Source organism: Balaenoptera ricei, chromosome 3 (genome assembly GCF_028023285.1).
Source record: "Balaenoptera ricei isolate mBalRic1 chromosome 3, mBalRic1.hap2, whole genome shotgun sequence".
Taxonomy (NCBI): domain Eukaryota; kingdom Metazoa; phylum Chordata; class Mammalia; order Artiodactyla; family Balaenopteridae; genus Balaenoptera; species Balaenoptera ricei.
In genome coordinates, this window is record NC_082641.1 from 60,994,352 (window position 1) to 61,013,433 (window position 19,082).

The 19,082-nt window shown below is 43.6% G+C and overlaps 1 protein-coding gene across 1 annotated transcript; it reads left to right on the forward strand.

The window, feature by feature from the left end:
* The first annotated feature begins 941 nt into the window (after positions 1–941).
* On the forward strand, positions 942–13,415 carry F2RL1 (F2R like trypsin receptor 1). Its single transcript, XM_059919362.1, has 2 exons — positions 942–1,152; positions 10,761–13,415. Exons 1-2 carry the CDS (start codon positions 1,071–1,073, stop codon positions 11,870–11,872), a joined length of 1,194 nt encoding a protein of 397 aa, XP_059775345.1. The 5' UTR covers positions 942–1,070; the 3' UTR covers positions 11,873–13,415.
* The last annotated feature ends 5,667 nt before the right edge of the window (positions 13,416–19,082 follow it).

The following is a 19,082-nucleotide window of genomic DNA, read 5'->3' on the forward strand; positions in this document are numbered from 1 at the left end:
CATACATACATACATACAGGTGTACATACTGCTTATATATTTCTTTGGACTGTGGGATCCCAATGCAGAAAAGACGCTGGTGGGAGCATTTATAGCGCAGTGATTAATAGAAGAAAGCAGAAGTCACAGACTAAAGTTTTCTTGTGATGGACATTTGCAAACTGTGTCTACCAACTGTGTGACTGTGGGCAATTTATCCAACCTTTCTCAGTTCTATTTCCTCGTCTGTAAAATGGTAATAATAGTTATACTTATTACGCGGGTTGTTTTGGGATTAATCTAGACTGTGCTCCTAAATCATTTATACGCGGCACTTAAAGTAGCTGTTACAAATGTTTTCTCCCCCACCACCTCACAGACTGGGAAAGGGGCCTAGAAGGGGGTGAGAGTATTACTAGGGGTCACAGCTAGTTAACATCAGAGCGGAAACCTAAACCCAGACCCCTGATTACTCCGGTTGGCCGGGACCCCTTCCTGCTCCCCATCGCGTTCGCGGGTGTCCGCAGACGTCCATCCTGCCAATGCAGATTGGAAACTCACCCCTCATCCCACAGTGCCCACGACACGGGGAAGTCTCTACCAAGTACCGACGATAACTGCAGCGAGCTCGGGTCTGGGCTTTTTGCCATTTAGGAAAGGGGAGGGATAGGGATGGACAACGCTGGCTGCCTCCCTAGGAGTAATTAAGGGTTAAAGGTAGTTTTCGGCCTCGCGAGCTGAGCGTTCCAACCCTTTGCATTCCGATACAGCTCCTTAGCGGCTGGCGCACCTGGGGCGGCGGAGGCGGGGCCACAGCGTGCGGCGCGGCGGCCGGGGGCGGGGCCGGGACGCCCGGTCTTCGAACCGCAGAGCCGAGCGTTGCGTTCCGGCCCCGGGGCGTGGCCTCGCGCAGGTACGTCGAGCTTCTCGAGTTTCGCTGAAACTTTTCCAGCTCCGGGGAGGCGTGCGCAGAGGCTCCAATTAGGGGCAGGTGGGAGCGTGGCTTTCTCTCCTAGCGGCGAGTGGGACTCTGAGTTTCGAATCGGTGGCGGCGAATTCCCCGCCCGCCGGGTGTCGGGGCTGCTGGAAGGATGCGAAGCCTGAGCGCGGCGTGGCTGCTGGGGGGCGTCATCCTGCTGGGGACCTCTGCCTCCTGCAATCGCACCGTCCCAGGTGAGAAACTTGGCCAAGGAGGGCTCGTGCGGCTACGGAGCGGGGGTCCTGGGCACCATGGGCGGGTGGGGGAAGAGGGGCAGGTGCGCGAAGGGTGTTCTGCCGCCGCCGCCAACTCCTCCCGACATCCCGCAGCCTCCTCTCGGCGGCTTTGAAGGGAGATCCCTGCGCCCGGGGAGCAACCAGCTGGGACAAGCGGGAGAGGCTGAAGTCTACGGAGGGGAAAGGGAGGGAGCGGAGTGCTGGCTTCTACGGAGTACCCAGAGGGCTTAGCCTCGCGGGCCCGGGTGGGTTTCTTCGCAAACACGAAAGTCCTTAAGGAGCATTTCGCACACCCTTGAGACTCTTCCGGGCTGGTCCTGCGGGACCCGCGGAGTTAGCGAGTTGATGGCCCAGAGCGGGGTGGCGTGGGTGGGAGCCCGCGGCCTGGGAACTTTCTGCCTCGCTTTTTGCAGCCTCCTTCCACTTTTGGAGGCCACTCTTTGGGGTCGGCCCACGGCGTTCAAGACGCCCCCGGGGCCTGCAGCTCCTCTGGCACAGGGCACAGCCGGGGTGTGGAAGTCAGGGCCGGACCCTGCTGGGTTCTTGGGGTGACGAGCGCTCATCCCGAGGTTTAGGCCAGTTGGGCGGATTAATGAATGGAACTTCTTCGACCCTGCTTTACATTCGACCAAGTGACCTTACGGCCCTGCGTTTCCCCGCCCTTCGGTGCCATGCTGGCTGCCGCTCAGGTCTGTAGGCCGGAGGCTGCCCGCCCCAGGAAGGGAACAGCACGGGAGCCGTCCCTGGCGGCGCTCAGGTGCCAGTTTGTGCGCCGCAGCCGGGTTCCACGGGTGTGCTGCCCTGGATGTGCTCGAACTTGTTCGGCTGCGGGTGGAGCCGCCCGGGCTGAGCAGGCCTCCGAGGGCGTAGGCGCTGTTAAGCCTGGTGTGGCACTGCTGTGATGCTAAAGGACGCCCCGCTGTTTGGGGCAGCCAGGGTAGCCTTAAAAGGGAAGTTTTAATTTCCCTGCGAAATTTGCAGACCTGTTGTAAAAGGCAGGTTCTCACTTTTATCCTCTTCATAAAGACATTGTAAAAGAGCAAGTCACCGTGAATTTGAATTAGACGGAAGAATGTGATTCTTTTCCCTTTGGAGTTACAGCAAAGGGTATTTTGGTGGATACTTGAAAACTGCAGCCCTGGTACACATTATATTGACAGCACTACCGAATGTAAAATAGTTGGCTGGTGGGAAGCAGTCGCATAGCACAGGGAGATCGGCTCGGTGCTTTGCGATGACCTAGAGGGGTGGGATAGGGAGGATGGGAGGGAGGCTCAAGAGGTAGGGGATATGGGGACATGTGTATGCATATGGCCGATTCTCTTTGTTGTGCAACAGAAGCTAACACAGTATTGTGAAGCAATTATATTCCAATAAAGATGTATTAAAAATTAAAAAAAAAAACAAGAATAAAGGCATTTATTTATTTCCAGGAAGTACTGAAACTGTGATGCACGCATGTCCGTTTACCCTTATGTTTTAAACTTATAAACTTAAAATTTAGGAGCAAAGCTTAGTATGTGCAAACATTTTTTAAAAAAACTATGTGGATGTTGATGATTCATCTGTTTTATGATTCAAACGGTTCCTATAGGAAGCTTGCCCGAGTGTCTGGCTTGTTCTTGTTTACAAAGTGAGGGGCTGGAGCTGGGGGGATTCCTGAAGTATAAGGGGGACTTACTTTAACAACAACAAAAATCAAGTTACTTGTTAACCAGAGCTATTTAATATTGCACTTTTTTTTTTCCTCCACATACTTTTACTCCTTTGCAGGGTAACTGTCCTAAAGGGTCAGTTAAGTAACAGCGAGACTTTAGGTAGATGGAGCTTTCCTCACAACTTGAAGCTAGATTGATTTTGATTAAGAAAGAGGGCAGGGCTTCCCTGGTGGCGCAGTGGTTGAGAATCTGCCTGCCAATGCAGGGGACACGGGTTCGAGCCCTGGTCTGGGAAGATCCCACATGCCGCGGAGCAACTGGGCCAGTGAGCCACAATTACTGAGCCTGCGCGTCTGGAGCCTGTGCTCCGCAAGAAGAGAGGCCCGCGCACCGCGATGAAGAGTGGCCCCCGCTTGCCACAACTAGAGAAAGCCCTCGCACAGAAATGAAGACCCAACACAGACATAAATAAATAAAATAAAATAAAATAATTTTAAAAAAGGGCATCACCAGTGTTTCTGCCCGTTAGCACCTGTCTTTGCTTACCCCCTTCGGTTCGACCCTAAGGTGTGCCCCTCAGTTTGCAGCAGGACACATCCTAGGTTTGATTTTTCTTCCCCAAGGTTTTTCCCCAAAAGACTGCCTTATGAAAGGGAACTCAGCCTAGAGTGTAACCTTCTCCTTTTACAGATAAGGGCCACTGAATTGAGGAGTGAGGGGCAAGGAAAACTGTCCATCACGCCCCTGCTTTCTTTCTGATCACAACAGTAATCGATAGTTATTTCTGTAAATATGTTTCATCTGTCTCCCCACTAGATCACGTACTCCAGGAGGCCAGGGACCCCTAGCGGCACCTCCATCACCACGATCCAGCACAGTCTCATTCCCTAAAGGACCTCAGTAAATAGCAAATGAAGAATGAAGTGAAGGGACTTGCCCAGAGTGACCTGGCGGTTGATGGCAGTTCAGCATTTAAGTCAGCTTCTTTCAAGCGCTTACTTCTTTCCACCATGTCACGAACCTGAGAAGTCCCCTGTAATGCAGTCATTCCATTTTTCTTTTGGAGACTGAAACTTGTGTTCTTTTTGTAATTGGTTTTTAATTATACAAGCTGTATGTGATCACTGTAAAGGAAAAATGAGTCCAAAAAAGGGGTTGCACTAATTAAATCACCCTCAGTACCCAAAGCACTGCTAACATTTTGGTTTCTAGCCTTTCTCATGCTTTCATACATCCATGCATAAAATACATATTCACAGAGAAATTTTTTTTGTACAAGTATGTGTTTATATAAACATCAGTAGCATATCAGTAAATATAAAACATTTTTAATGACTCTAAAATGTTGTCAATGGATGTATCATAATTTTTAATTGGTCCTCTGTTGATAGACACATGGGCTATTTCCAGTGTTTTGTAATAAGAGAGAACACATAGAACATGAAGATGGGACTTTAAATTTGTGTTTGGTCGCCTTCCTGGCCTTGTAGTTACTAATTAACCGTGATAAGCAACGTTTTAGTGAAGTCTGTGTTTGTCTTTCTTATGGTTTTATTAGCTGGACAAGTGTTGAGAGGAAAACAGTTCATCCTGAAAGAACACAAGAAAGTTGACTAAAGTGTACCTAGAGAAGGGGTACCGAGCAACTGAAGCTTTTATTTTTTTTGATCTGTGCTCCCAAAGGTTGGAGCAAAAGAAGATTTGGGGTGAGGAGGATAGTAGGGGAAAGAACACAAGAGGAGAGTTTAAACAAAGTAGCTGCTCTGTACTTGCTTTGGTTGGGAGGGTGGGCAACAGGAGGACGCTTAATATAACAAAGAACAGGTAGCGTTTTAAAGTTAAAAGTTTTCCATGCATTTTTTCCCCCAAATTGTACAAATCAGAAGAGTTAAAAAGAAAGCGAAACATCCCCTGTTCTCTCCCCTCTTCACTCTCAATAGACTTCTCTATGCAGAAATATATGTATTTTGTAACAATAGAAGGATCATACTGTACATTCTGTCCTACAGTTATTTTTTTTTCTAACCTAGTAGATCTATTCATGGTCAGTATAAAAAAAATCTGTCCATACCTGTGTAGAGGGAATATTATTCATTGTATAAATGCCATAAATTATTGAACTAGCCTTTTTTGTTTTTCGATGGTCATTGAAACTAACATTTTTGTTTTACCATGGTAAACAATATTCTAGTAAATATTCTTGTACATAGTGTTTTTGTGCACTTTAGCTAGTATATGTGCAGGACAAATTCCTAGCAATAAACTGATGAGTCATAGGGCAAGCACACTGAAAATTTTGACGTTTTTGCCAAATTGCCCTCCAAATAGATTGTACCAATTTACACTCCTTTGAAAAAGTAATCCAAACAACATAGAGGGGTGTGAAGTAAAAAAAGTAAGCTTTCCCCTCCCCATCCATTTTACTCTATAGAGATGGCCATTGTTTATAGTTTAGTGGGTATTTTTCTAGACTTCAGATTTGCAAACAAATTATAATTTTGTTATATAGATGGAAGCATGTTATTCCCCCAGTTGCTTTTTTTCAATGGACATATTGTGACTATCTTTCCATTTCAATGCTTATTAAATAGTGTAGTGTCTGCTATTAATGCTAGGGACTGTGCTGAGGATATGGTTAAGTTAGGAGTGGTGGTTGATGAACGTTGCTTATTTCCTGTTTGTTTGTATTGGGGTGGGGGGATGCTGCCTTGAGCATCAGTGGGTGCGTATTCTTGTGTACTTGGGCAAGTATTGTTGATTACAGGTCCCAAATGGAGAATGCTTTTGTGTGTTTAAACTTTACATGTGTTTAAACTTCATATGTACATTTAATTTCATCTTCACTCTGTAAAATAGAAATGATTTTGTCTGGTAAACAGATGGGTTATAGAGTTGGAAGCTGGAATAGCATCAGTTCTAGACAAGTTCTGTGAGTTTGGGTGACTGGGATAGGATACTGTACAAGGTAAAAGTCTGTGCACTGTGCTGAAAGGGCTTCAGGGAACTTTGAGCAGCATCTTGACATTTACCAGTGTTAGAACTGACCAGTGTTATACCAAGCAGCAGGCTGGTTGTGTGCTCTGCCACTGGTACAATGAACATAGCTAATATGACTGGTATTTCAGATTGAGATCATTCAAGGTTGTATGTTGGAATATTCTCAGGAAATTTTTCTTTCTCTCTCTCTCTTTGAATCCTTCCCTAACTTTTTGTAGTATTTCTTGCTCTTCCCCCCCCTCCCCCTTTATTTTAGTATTCTTATTTAAAATAGATTTTTATCCCTCTTTACATGAACCTTCCTGACCTGGCATGTGTTTATTTTTATGGAAAACTTTAGACATTTGAAAGTAGAATATTACAGTGAATCCCAGGTACCCCTCACTCAGCTTTAATAATGATGCCCCAGCCTCCTTCCTGCCCTCCTTCCTGTGTTATTCTTTAACAGCTTTAAGATATAATTTGCAGACCATACAATTCACCTATTCCAAGTCTACAATTCCGTGCATTTTAGAATATTCACAGTTGTCTATCCATCACCACAATCAACTTTAGAATATTTTTATTACCCCATAAGAACATCCCACTCCCCCCCACCCCCCCGCTCTTAGGCATCATCCCCCAATTTGCCCCATTCCCCAGCTCCTGGCAACCACTAATCTACTTTTTGTCTGTGGATTTGCCTATTCAGGGCATTTATTATAAATGGAATCATACAATACATATTCCTTTGTGACTGACTTCTTTCAAAAGCATAATCTTTTCAAGGTTCATCTGTATTGTAGCGTGTATCAGTTCTTCATTTCCTTTTATTGCTAAATAATGTTCCATTGTATGCGTATACCACATTTCGTCTACCCATTCGTCAGTTGATGGACATTTTGTTATTTCTGCTTTGGGGCTTTTATGAATAATGCTGTTATGAACATTCCTGTATAAGTTTCTGTGTGAACACGTGTTTTCATTTGTCCTGGGTGTATACTTAGGAGTCGGAATTGATGGGTCATATGGCAACTCTATGGTGAGCCGTTTCAGGAACTGCCAAATTATTTTGCACAGTGACTACATCGCTTTACATTCCCACCAGCAGCATCTGAGGGTTCCCCTCCTCGTGTTATTTTGAAATAAATCCAGATGTAATTTCATCTTAAGATATTTCAGTATGTATTCATAAAAGATGGCAATTTCCTTTTCAAACATCACCACATAATAACCACTGACAAAAATTGTGTAATATAATCAAATAGTCAGTGTTCATATTTCTAATTGTTTCATAAGTGTCATAAATACTATATTAATAGTTTGTTTGAATCAGGATCCAAACAGGGTCCACACATTACATAAGGTTAATATTGTCTTGTAAGTCTTTTAATTTATGAGCCCTACCTCCACACCTCTTCTTGGTTTTTGCCTTGTAATTTATATTTTGAAGAAATGAGCTTCTTATCCTGCAGCAGTTTCCACAGCCTGGATTTTGCTAACAACATTCTTATGTTATTTAATATGTCCTAGTGTCCCCTTTATTTCTATTAATTTGGCAGTTGGATCCAGAGGCTTGTTCAGATGAGGGTTCATTCGTTCGTTTGTTTGTTGCAAGATTACTTAATAGGTACTTCTTCCCTGCGGAGGCAAATAACGTCTGGTTATCATTTTTGTGATGTGGGTAACTCCGGACAATCAATACTTAGATTTTCTTCCCTTTTATAAAGCAAGTTATGTAATTTTGTTTGTTTGTTTTGGTACCAAGGGAAAAAATTGAGTCTTTTTGTGGTAATTAGAAAATCTTGGTGGCTCCATTCTGCAGAAACACAGTCTGACTCATTGACTTGGTCTCTGGTGGGCTGTTTCTGGGGTGGGTGTCCCAGCTCTCTGAATGGAAGAATCCTCAGAACAGGGGTCCACTGTCCAGTCACCAGCTTTGCCCCACCTGCCTCTCCGGAGAGCCGGTAACCGCTTTTCAAACCAATGGAGAATTTATAGGATTCTCTTACACCTCTGAAAGTCTTCCAGAACATGTTAATATTAATACAAATAAATATATAAATTATTAGAGGAGGGGCTAGTTCAAAGGGGGGGGGGTTAAAATGGTAAAATTTTACATTTAAAATTTTCTGTTTGAGAACACACGTGTGGAATCCTCACAGGTTAGGTTGGTCTCAGTAGACTCCAGCGCGTAACCTCACGTCGGTCTCCGAGGCTCAGTGTGATATAGGGGTTAGAACCAGGGAGTCTAGAAACAGACTGCCTTGGGTTGAATCCTGACTTTCCTACCTAACAACTGTTCAGCCTTGGAAAGGTTACTCAATTTTTTCAAGCTTCAGTTTATGCATCTAGAAAATGCGGCTCTAATAATAGTACCTCCTCATAAGGTGTTGTGAAAGTGAAGTAAGCTAATACACGTAAAGTGTTGAAAGCAACGCTGGACGCACGATATGAGCCCTTATTAAGCGCGGGTGCTTGTTGGTATTAAGGTGGTTTTATTTTGCAGGGCTGTACTCCTGGAATCCCCTGCCGGCGTGTGTGGTTTGGGTACTAACTGGGCCAGACTAGAGCTCTAAAGACATGAGCTGGGCTCTTGATTCTTCTTCCTTTCCTTCATCGGTAGGGCTAGCTGAGCTTTTCAATCCACCCCAGGTGCTAGGTCCAGGGCTCTGCCAGGGACCATGGGGATAAGGAAATTAGGAATTAAGGATGAAGGAATTAGGACAGTCCTGGAATTAAACCTGTAATCTCACACAGCGACTCTTGCCATTTTGGCTCCTGGAGCGAGTTCCACAGACATTACCAGTCTATAAACATGTCGTTACTATTCTCTTGTGGTGTGTAAAATCGGTCACTCTGCTAAACTGGTTGTGAAAAACATGTAAGTGGGTCATGCAATCAATGTAGAAGGTGGTGACTGGATTTTATAAGAATGGAACAAAATACAGTAGAAAGTATTAGAGTGTACCCTGCACAATAAAGCTAATTATTTTGTGAAACTTTTTTTCCATTATGGATATATGTATCAGAACTGGGTTACCATATAGAATATGTTTCTTACTGTGGGTTATGGTCAAGCTTTGAAGAACACTGTAATACGTAGGAATATTATTTTATTTTTTAAATTTAAAAATAATTCATGCTCTTTTGAAAAAAGTATAAAAGAAATTGGAACAAGAGATGAGTTTCTCCTAAGTGTACTAACTTCCTGTGGCTGCCATAACAAATTGCCACACGCTGTTGTTTTCAGTTAGTAAGACCTTATTTTCTCACAGTTCTGGAGGTCAAGAGTCTGAAATAAAAGTGTGGGCACCTCTCAAGGCTCTAGGGGAGACTCCGTTCCATGCCTCCTCCAGCTACTGGTGGCTGTTGGTATTCCTTGGCATTACTTAGCTTGTTCCTTGGCTTTACTCCAATCTCCGCCTCCATTTTCACATTGCTTTCTCCTTTCTGTCTTCCTTCTCTCTCAAATCTCCCTCTGTCTTTCTCTTCTAAAGACAATTGTCATTGGACTTAGGACCCACCTGGGTAATCCAGGATGATCTTCCCATCTCAAGATCCTAATTGCATCTACAAAGACCTTTTTTCTAAATAAGGTGAGGATCACAGATTCTAGGGATTAGGACATGGACATCTCTTTTGGGGGGCTACCCACTCTGCTAAATGAAAAGTGAAGTATTGATCTCTACACCCTTTCATCCCACCCTAATCACGGTCACTTCTTAGTTGGGAAGCCTTAAGAGAAGTGAATAATCCTGCTGAACCTGGGTACAAAGGTAGGAGAGGAAAAAATGATGACTAAGCATACAAATTATCAGATAGACTTGTGAGTAGGTTGAACATCCTCCCTGGCATACTGTAGTGCCATGGTGAAGGACTGCTCTTCCCCAGAATTAAAGTCAGATCCTTCCATGTCCTCACATCGTCCCTCATGTTCATCTGCACGTCCGTGAGCAGTTCATTGGCATAGGCTGGCTATGCCATTGGTTTGTGATTTGTAAAGTTTAATTCATAATATGGGGGTGAGAGTGGAAATTGTTAAAGCTTGCCATGTTACTTGCTTAAAAGTCAGAATACAAATTTGTCTGAACAGAAATCATGCACCTATCTGTCCAGTGACCTTGAGGCCGGAAGGCTTGCCTGCCCTCTGGCCTCCATGGGAAGGTCTCCAGGAGGCCCACACAGAAGTGGGGGATCCCTGCCCACGGCTGAGGCTGTCCTTGTGTCTGGAGAGGGACTATCTCTGTGCTCCTGGGAATCTTGCCGTGTTGGACTTTGGGCTAGGGAGTGACAGGCCAGGCTGGATACTGTCTTGCGGCCCCAAGTGAGATAGATGGCCATGATGAGAACAGGTAGGAACTAATGAGTGTGGACAGTTTGTAAAAATAAATTGAAATACGAGATTCGCAGAAATCAATGAGATATTCGAGATTCATAGAAATCAATGTTATATTTTTTGAGATTCATAGAAATCAATGTTATATTCTACACATACTTCCCAACCCTCCCATAAAAAATACCTGCTGTAAAAAAAAAAAAAAAAAAAAGCAGCAAGCAAACAAATCCAGACCATAGAAATCTCAGTAATTCCATCACCCAAAGAAAGCGCCCATAAGTATTTTGTGTACTCCTCCTGTCTTTTTCCTTTCTCTTCTTTCACACAGCACAGGAAGCTTTCTTCACCTACACTGCTCTGGAGAAAGGCAGGGCTGCCATAACATGCTGTCCATGCCAGTTCTCTCTCAATCCCTTTCAGTTCATTCTGCTTCTGTTTCTCCTCAGCTGCTCTCCTCCTTTCCTCTTGTGCCCAAATTTTCAGGTAACTGTAGCACTTAACAGCACCATCTTGTCCGTGACCTTCGCACCAGCATTTCTGTGGAAACATTGATTTCTGTAATGACCCTTGTCTGCCTTGCCTTTCTTGCGCAGGATCCAGTAGACCCTCTAAAGGAAGAAGTCTCATTGGTTACGTTGATAACTCACCTCAGATCACTGGGAGAGGAGAAACAGTGGAACCAGTCTTTTCTGTGGATGAGTTTTCTGCCTCTGTCCTCACTGGAAAACTGACTACTGTCTTTCTTCCAATTGTCTACGTGATCGTATTTGCGGTTGGTTTGCCAAGTAATGGCATGGCCCTGTGGGTCTTTCTTTTCCGGACGAAGAAGAAGCACCCTGCTGTGATTTACATGGCCAACCTGGCCTTGGCGGACCTCCTCTCTGTTATCTGGTTCCCTTTGAAGATTGCCTATCACATCCATGGCAACAACTGGATTTACGGGGAATCTCTTTGCAAGGTACTCATTGGCTTTTTCTACGGCAACATGTACTGCTCCATCCTCTTCATGACCTGTCTCAGTGTGCAGAGGTACTGGGTCATCGTGAACCCCATGGTGTACCCCATGAAGAAGGCGAGCATTGCCATCAGTGTCTCCCTGGGAATATGGCTGCTGATTCTGCTGGTTACTATCCCCTTATACGTTGTGAAGCAGACCGTCTACATCCCAGCACTTAACATCACGACCTGTCATGATGTTTTGCCAAAGGAGGTGTTGGTGGGGGATATGTTCAATTATTTCCTCTCTCTGGCCATCGGAGTCTTTCTGTTCCCAGCCTTCCTTACGGCCTTTGCCTATGTGCTGATGATCCGGACCCTCCAATCTTCTGCCTTGGATAAAAACTCAGGAAAGAAGAGGCAGAGAGCCATCAAGCTCATCGTCACTGTCCTGGCCATGTATCTGATCTGCTTCACTCCTAGTAACCTTCTGCTCGTGGTGCATTACTTCCTGATTAAAAACCGGGGCCAGAGCCACGTCTATGCCCTGTACGTCGTAGCCCTCTGCCTCTCCACCCTCAACAGCTGCATTGACCCCTTTGTCTATTACTTCATTTCAGAAGACTTCAGGGGTCATGCAAAGAATGCTCTGCTTTGTCGGAACGTCCGTACTGTAAAGCAGATGCAAGTATCCCGCACATCAATTAAATTCTCTAGGAAATCCAGCTCTTACTCTTCAAGTTCAACCAGTGTTAAAACCTCCTATTGAGTTTTCCAGCTCCTCGGATGGAAGTTATGTAGGGGGATTTGGAACCTGATGAACATTATGGGGATGCTTCTGCTGTTTCCCTACCAAGCGGGTTTCACCACATACCATGTATATGCAACACCTCTCAGGATTGCTGGGAGCGGCCCTGTTTGCATAGGGAAAGTCCCCCAAATTAACATAGATGTCAGTTTCAGAATTCCTCTACTCAGGTGCTCCTGGAAACGGAACTGACAGAAGCAGACTTTTCAGAAGGTGGAGAAAAGACAGAAACCCAGTGATTTGCAAAGACTAGTCTTGGCGTGAAGACTAAGTTCTTAGCTAAAACTACATTTTACATCTGGGGTCAGTCACAACCATGTTAGGGCTTCAGGGCCCTCAGAGATGATTGGTGCAATTGACTGGCTTTAAGAATAAGGAAACTAAAGAGGTGAGGGAGCTGCCCAGAATCAGGTTTCCAACCAATGGCAATAAGTTAGGACTGGGCAGTTTTGAATGGTCAGTGGGGTTCTTGTACCACCTCATCAAAATCCTTGTGGATCTTGTTGAAAAATGCAGATTCATTATACTCAGGAATCAGAGCTCAGAGTCTGGGGACAGGGCCCAGGAACCTTCATTTTAACAAGATTTTCATGCACTCCAAACTTTGGGAACTATTGGTCTGGGTACTGCTTCCACTTGACAAGGGGCCATGGCAGTTTTTGAAAAGAGAAGCAAACAGAATGTTGTGTGTCTCTTTTATGTTCAGCTTATAATGAAGTCTGTTTGTTGACTTATTGGGACTTTCAATTATTTATCAATCCTTTGAGCTTTTGTGTGTATCATTATCACTTCAAGGAAAATACAGCAAGGATTTTAAATGTAGAAAAATAAATTTTGTGTAACTCTTTACTGACTTCAATGAAATCTTCAGGTTGTCTGAATAATAGATTGTTTTACAACTAGGAATAGTGTTTACCACTTAGTATTTTAAAAAATTATTGTTGGACTATTTATTGCTAGTTTTGTTGACTTGTTATCAAATATGAAATTATAAAGCCGTCACTGGGTTTGAACCACATCCGTTTGGAGAAGAACTTCTGAAATAGAAGTGATTTGCAATGTATTTAAAGAGGTACTTGACTCCAAGCTGACTTTATACAACTGGTGTATTTGTGACCTTTTAAAATAATTGTTTTATTGTATGATTGATTTATAAATAACACATGACTTATTTTTTACAACTTATCTCTGAATTATGTGGCTTTTGCTTTCATTTTTGTTTTCGAGGGAGGGAGTGAGAGAAGGGAAGCAAAGGCATCACTCTTCCAAGAAGAAATGAAAGTGATTCTCACATCTTATTTTTTACGTAAATAGGGCCATATTATACACATTGCTCTCTGATAATTGTTTTTCTTTTAACCACATTTTAGAATGCTTTCCACGTCTGCATCTATGAATTGACCTCCATTTTTAAAGGATACAGACTACTTAATATTTTGGATATATTGTGACGTTTTAGTCATTTAGTTATTTCCTACCTATGGCTCCTGAAATTGTTTCTCTCTCTCCCACTTTTTTTTTTTTTTTCCTCTTTTAAAACAGTGCTGGGCTTCCCTGGTGACGCAGTGGTTAAGAATCCGCCTGCCAGTGCAGGGGACACGGGTTCGAACCGTGGTCTGGGAAGATCCCACGTGCCGCAGAACAACTGAGCCCACGCGCCAGACCCCATGAGCCACAACTACTGAGCCCGCGTGCCATAACTACTGAAGCCCTCACACCTAGAGCCTGTGCTCCCCAACAAGAGAAGCCACCACAATGAGAAGCCTGCGCACCACATTGAAGAGTAGCCCTCGCTCACCGCAACTAGAGAAAGCCCGCGCACGGCAACAAAGACCCAATGCAGCCAAAAATAAAATAAATTAATTAATTAACTAGTAAAAAAAAAAAAACAGTGCCACATTGAACATCTGTGTGTAGACATCTTTGTGAGTATTTTTTTTTTTTTAAGTTATTTTAATTAATTAATTTATTTTTGGCTGCATTGTGTCTTCGTTCCTGCGTGCGGGCTTTCTCTAGTTGCGGCGAGTGGGGGCTACTCTTCGTTGCTCTGCCTGGGCTTCTCATTGCGGTGGCTTCTCTTGTTGCAGAGCACGGGCTCCAGGCGCACAGGCTTCAGCAGTTGTGGCTCGTGGGCTCTAGAGCGCAGGCTCAGTAGTTGTGGCTCACGGGCTTAGTTGCTCTGCGGCATGTGGGATCTTCCCGGACCAGGACTCGAACCCGTGTCCCCTGCATTGGCAGGCAGATTCTCAACCACTGCGCCACCAGGGAAGCCCTGTGAGTATTTCTGTAGGATGAGGTCCTGAAAGTAGAATGGCCAGGTCAAAAGTTATCGATGCCCATTTAAAATTTTGGTAACACTTGCCAAATGGCCTTCAGTAATTTGTACTTCTACCAAAAAGTATGTTTGCACCTATTTCCTGAAATGCTCATCCATCAATCTTTTGAAATGTTACCAATCTGATAGGAAAAAAATCTCACTGTTATTTTAGTTTGTATTGAAGCAGCACAGCTTAGTGGCTGCCAGGCAGGGCTGAGTTCTGACTCCATCATTTCTTTGTTTTGGTTAACTTAGGGAAGATACTTCTCTGTGCTTCAGTTTCCTCATTTGTAAAATGAGGATAATAGTATCTTATAGAGTTATTAGGATTAAATGTTTGGCACATATATGCTCATAAATTTTATGTAGCATTATTACTGTTACTCCCTAACTACTGATGTGATCTCATTTCTGATTTGCCCCCTTTCACTTCAGTGCCAGATACACCCTGCCTTCCTTGCTGGCTCTGCTTTCAGTCTCATAGCAGGCTGTCTCATAGTGGGGTTCCCGTTTTATAGGTGGGAAAGCCAAAGATGGTAGACACAGGATAAAAGGGAGAAGAAACAAATGGCTCTCAGGGGCCCTGCAGATGATCTGTGGGCTCATCCAATGGAAAACATTTTTTTGGTATTTGCTCTTTTTTTAAGTGATTTTTTAAAATTAATTAATTTTTTATTTATTTATTTTTGGCTGCGTTGGGTCTTTGTTGCCGTGCGCGGGCTTTCTCTAGTTGTGGTGAGCGGGGGCTACTCTTTGTTGCAGTACGCAGGCTTCTCATTGCGGTGGCTTCTCTTGTTGCGGAGCACGGGCTCTAGGTGCGCAGGCTTCAGTAGTTGTGGCACGTGGGCTCAGTAGTTGTGGCTCACGGGCTCTAGAGCCCAGGCTCAGTAGTTGTGGCGCACGGGCTTAGTTGCTCCGCAGCATGTGGGATCTTCCCAGACTAGGGATCGAACCCGTGTCCCCTGCACTGGCAGGCGGATTCTTAACCACTGCACCACCAGGGAAGTCCCTGCTATTTCTTAATTAGTCATTTTTATAATACATGCTGATGGTTAAAAAAATCAAACTGAATAAAAATATATAAAATAAAAAAATTTACTTCTTTGCTACTCATGCCCATTCTTATTTCTCAGAGGGAACTAATTTTTATAATTTATAGGAAATATATGTATTTTATATGTATGTTATATGTATGTTATACTCTTAAAATAAGAATGAATATGTATGTGTATGTAAATACATATATGTGCATGTATGTGTCAACTTCTAAATCAATTCATATGAATCTTCCTCATTATTTTCAGTGCCTAGGTAGTATTCCGTGCACGGGTGATCATAATTTAATCACTACCTATCGAAGAAGTATTTTTCTTGGTTCATTTTCACCAAGTCTGTGAATCTACATTAAGAAGTGTAAAAAAAAAAAAAGATTGGGGAAATAGAATCATGAGTGTTTGTTTGCTAAAGCAAATTCTTTTCCAATCATGTTTGTTTCTTTTGCCTTTGAGGAGTGGCTCACAAAGGTCTTGTTCTACCTGAATCAGGCCCCTGACGGGAGGGAGGAGGAACTCTGAACCTGAGCTTGGAAGTGCCCTGGATATTCTTGTCTTTGCTCTGTGCCCCCAGTCTTAGTGTGCTCTGATTTTTCTAAACTATCTGAATACTTGAATGTTGCACTCCTTTGGCTCCATTGACTAAAGGAGAGCTCTCTTAATTTGAAAGTGAATGTGGATTGTCCCACTGTGGGGGACACATGTTAAACTGGCTTGATTGAAGTTGTTTGGGCATTTCTCTGTATGTCATTTCTGTTGTTTGTAGCAGGACTTTCAGAGGTAATTAATTTCCCAGTTATCAAGATTTCATAAATCCTGGGGCTATAATCTCATCAGTATGCACAGTTTACTGATTACAACTTTGTTCCTGTAGCTTTAACCCTCTGGAGGCCCTTGGAGGACTGGAATGTATTACCAAATCAAAGGTACAGTTCATCATACTGTTCCCTGGTCTCATCGATTAAAATCATGGCTCTGCTGCAGAGCTTGGATGTTGTCTTAAAAAGCGAAGTTTCTGATTTCACACTAGTCAAAGGGATGTGTCTAGTCCATCCCCACTCCTAATTCTGAAGGGGAAAAAAACCAGACCCTGAGGGATCTGGTCCTCCATTTTATCCAAAGCCTTGGAATGTCACTGAGATGGTTGTTTAAATGTAAATAATTGGAGTCACTCAGGTCACACTTTGGAAATGTCTTTTTTTGAGGGAGAGTATGACGAATTCTGTGGTTTGGGTATGAGCTGCCTTTGCCTCTACCTGTTCGTCAATCTGTGGAATATTTCCCAGTGTCTGTCTTTATGGGTGAGAAATTAGGCACAACCAGTTCTGCACCGCCTCCTGCAGAAAACACAGCCCTAGCCTGTGGGCTCCACGAACTCTAGTTAAGCCATCAGCACCCAGCAAGTGTGAGTGGTTCATTCACTCATCCCACAATTATTGCAACATTGTTGCCTTATTAAATGCAAATAATTAAATCAGGATTCCCACATTAGCAACATTCTAACTGTAGGATTAATGTTCTTAGTGAAATTAATCAATATTAAAAAAAAAATTCCTCCAGTATTTGGGTTAATGGAAAGCCTTTAAAGAAGAGCCTATTCTAAAGCCAGGTCTTGAGAGTGGGAGAAAGTCAAGGAAAACAAAAGGACAAGAAGGCTTAGGAAGGGCCATTATTGTGGCTTCTCTCTTAATATTGTGATGCTTAAACCTTTCAAAAAATAAACCTAAAAATTATAAAAGTAATAAGTGGTTCTTGTAAATAAATCTGAGAATATAAGAGCATATACTGAAAAGTGGACCCATCCACGTCAGAACGTAGTTACTCCCTTTGTGCATCCTTTGAAGTATTTTTTATGCATGAATATGTATAAGTACCTATATGCTTCTTTTTAAAAGTAAAAGAGTTATACTATGTATGTTATTTATGCATAATCAATTTCCTCACAACTTAGTGGCTTAAAGTAACAATAAACATTTGCTAACTGGCGCAGTTTCTGTGGGTCATGAACTGAGGAGCAGTTTAGCCACGTGGTTCTTGCTTGGGATCTCACGAGGTTGCAGTCATCTGAAGGCTTGACTGGGGCTGGAGGATCCACTTCCAGTGTGGCTTCCTCACAGGGCTGGCACGTTGATGCTGGCTGGTGGCAGGAAGCCTTGGTTCCTCTCCATGAGGGCTTCTCCACAGGCCTGCTCAAGTGATCTCATAACACGAAGGTTGACCTCCCCCAAAATGAGTGATCCAGAGAACAAGGAGGACCTGCAATGACCTTTATTTAGAACCTAGCCTCAGAAGTCACACCATCATCTCCACCTTACTCTACTAGTCACACAGACTAACTCCAATTCACTTTGGGAGGGGGCTACACAAGAGCATAAATAGCAGGAGTCGAGGCTCACTGAGGACCATATTTGAGGCTGGCTACCACCCTGTCCCTGTATATGAACACATCTTGGACATTATTTCCATATCAGCATTTAGAGATTGACCTCATTATTTTATATTTTTTTATTTTAAGGATTTTTTAATTTTTAATTAATTTATTTAATGGCTGAGTTGGGTCTTTGTTGCTGCACGTGGGCTTTCTCTAGTTGCAGCGGGGGCTACTCTTCATTGTGGTGCGCGGGCTTCTCATTGCGGTGGCTTCTCTTGTTGCGGAGCACGGGCTCTAGGTGTGCGGGCTTCAGCAGTTGTGGCTCATGGGTTCTAGAGCGCAGGCTCAGTAGTTGTGGCGCACGGGCTTAATTGCTCCGCGGCATGTGGGATCTTCCCGGACCAGGGGTCAAACCCATGTCCCCTGCGTTGGCAGGCGGATTCTTAACCACTGTGCCACCAGGGAAGCCCCGACCTCATTATTTTAAATGGGTGTATCCATTTTATGGATATGCTATAAGGAATCCTTCAGCTTTTAGGTTGTTTCCAGTTTTTTGCTATACTTGTATTGCTATTCAGGCAATCTTTGGGTGAATATCTTTTTATATTTTTACATACTTGTTCATTCAGTATTCTTCCACCATGTACTATGTGCCAAGTCATGCTCAAGGCAGCGTGGGATATTGTGGAGAACAAAATAGACAAGATCCCTGTTCTCACTGAGTTGACTTTCTGATTGGGCAGAGACCAGAAATAAGAAAAATATCTACTAGTAGTAAATTCTAAGAAGGGGCAAATGCTAAGAATACTAGGGTTTCAGGGAAGGTTTCAAAGAAGGTGAAATTTAAGTTGCAATATAAAGGACAAGAAAGCCAGCCCTGGGAGGATCCCAAGCAAGGGCTTCATGGGAAGGGGTGAGGGGAATAAAAGTATGAGCAAATAGGTTGGAGAGACAGGCAGGTGCTGGGTAACTGAAGGGATTTGTAAGGGAGTAAGGAGCTTGACTTTCATTCTAGGTGGGATGCCATAGGATTGTCTTACTGATAGTCACTGGCTACCACAGGATATGGATTCTAGAAGGGCAAGAGGGAAGCAAGAACAATTAGGGAATTCCAGCAACGCAAGCAAGAGATGATGTCGGCTTGAATTCGGGTGATGATAGAGATAGAAGGGAACTAATTTGGGCTGCGTTTTGAAGGTAAAGTCAACAGATGTGAGGAAAAGAGAAATCTAGGAATCGAAGATCATACTTAGATTTTTTTCTCAGTGGATAATGATGAAATAATTAGGCGTGAGCAAGTTTGGAGTTTGAAAGTCAAGAGTTCTATTTTGGCCAGGACATCTTGAGTTTGAGATGCCTGTCAGACATCCAAGTAGAACCGTTGAGTAGGACATTTGGATATCTGAGTCTGGAATTTTCACTGATCAGGGT

Bases quoted from the DNA above. Each gene is read 5' to 3' on its own strand.
- F2RL1 (XM_059919362.1), top strand. From the start codon at position 1,071: ATGCGAAGCCTGAGCGCGGCGTGGCTGCTGGGGGGCGTCATCCTGCTG. The intron at 1,153-10,760 runs GTGAGAAACTTG...TTTCTTGCGCAG, and splicing joins CTGCAATCGCACCGTCCCAG to GATCCAGTAGACCCTCTAAA.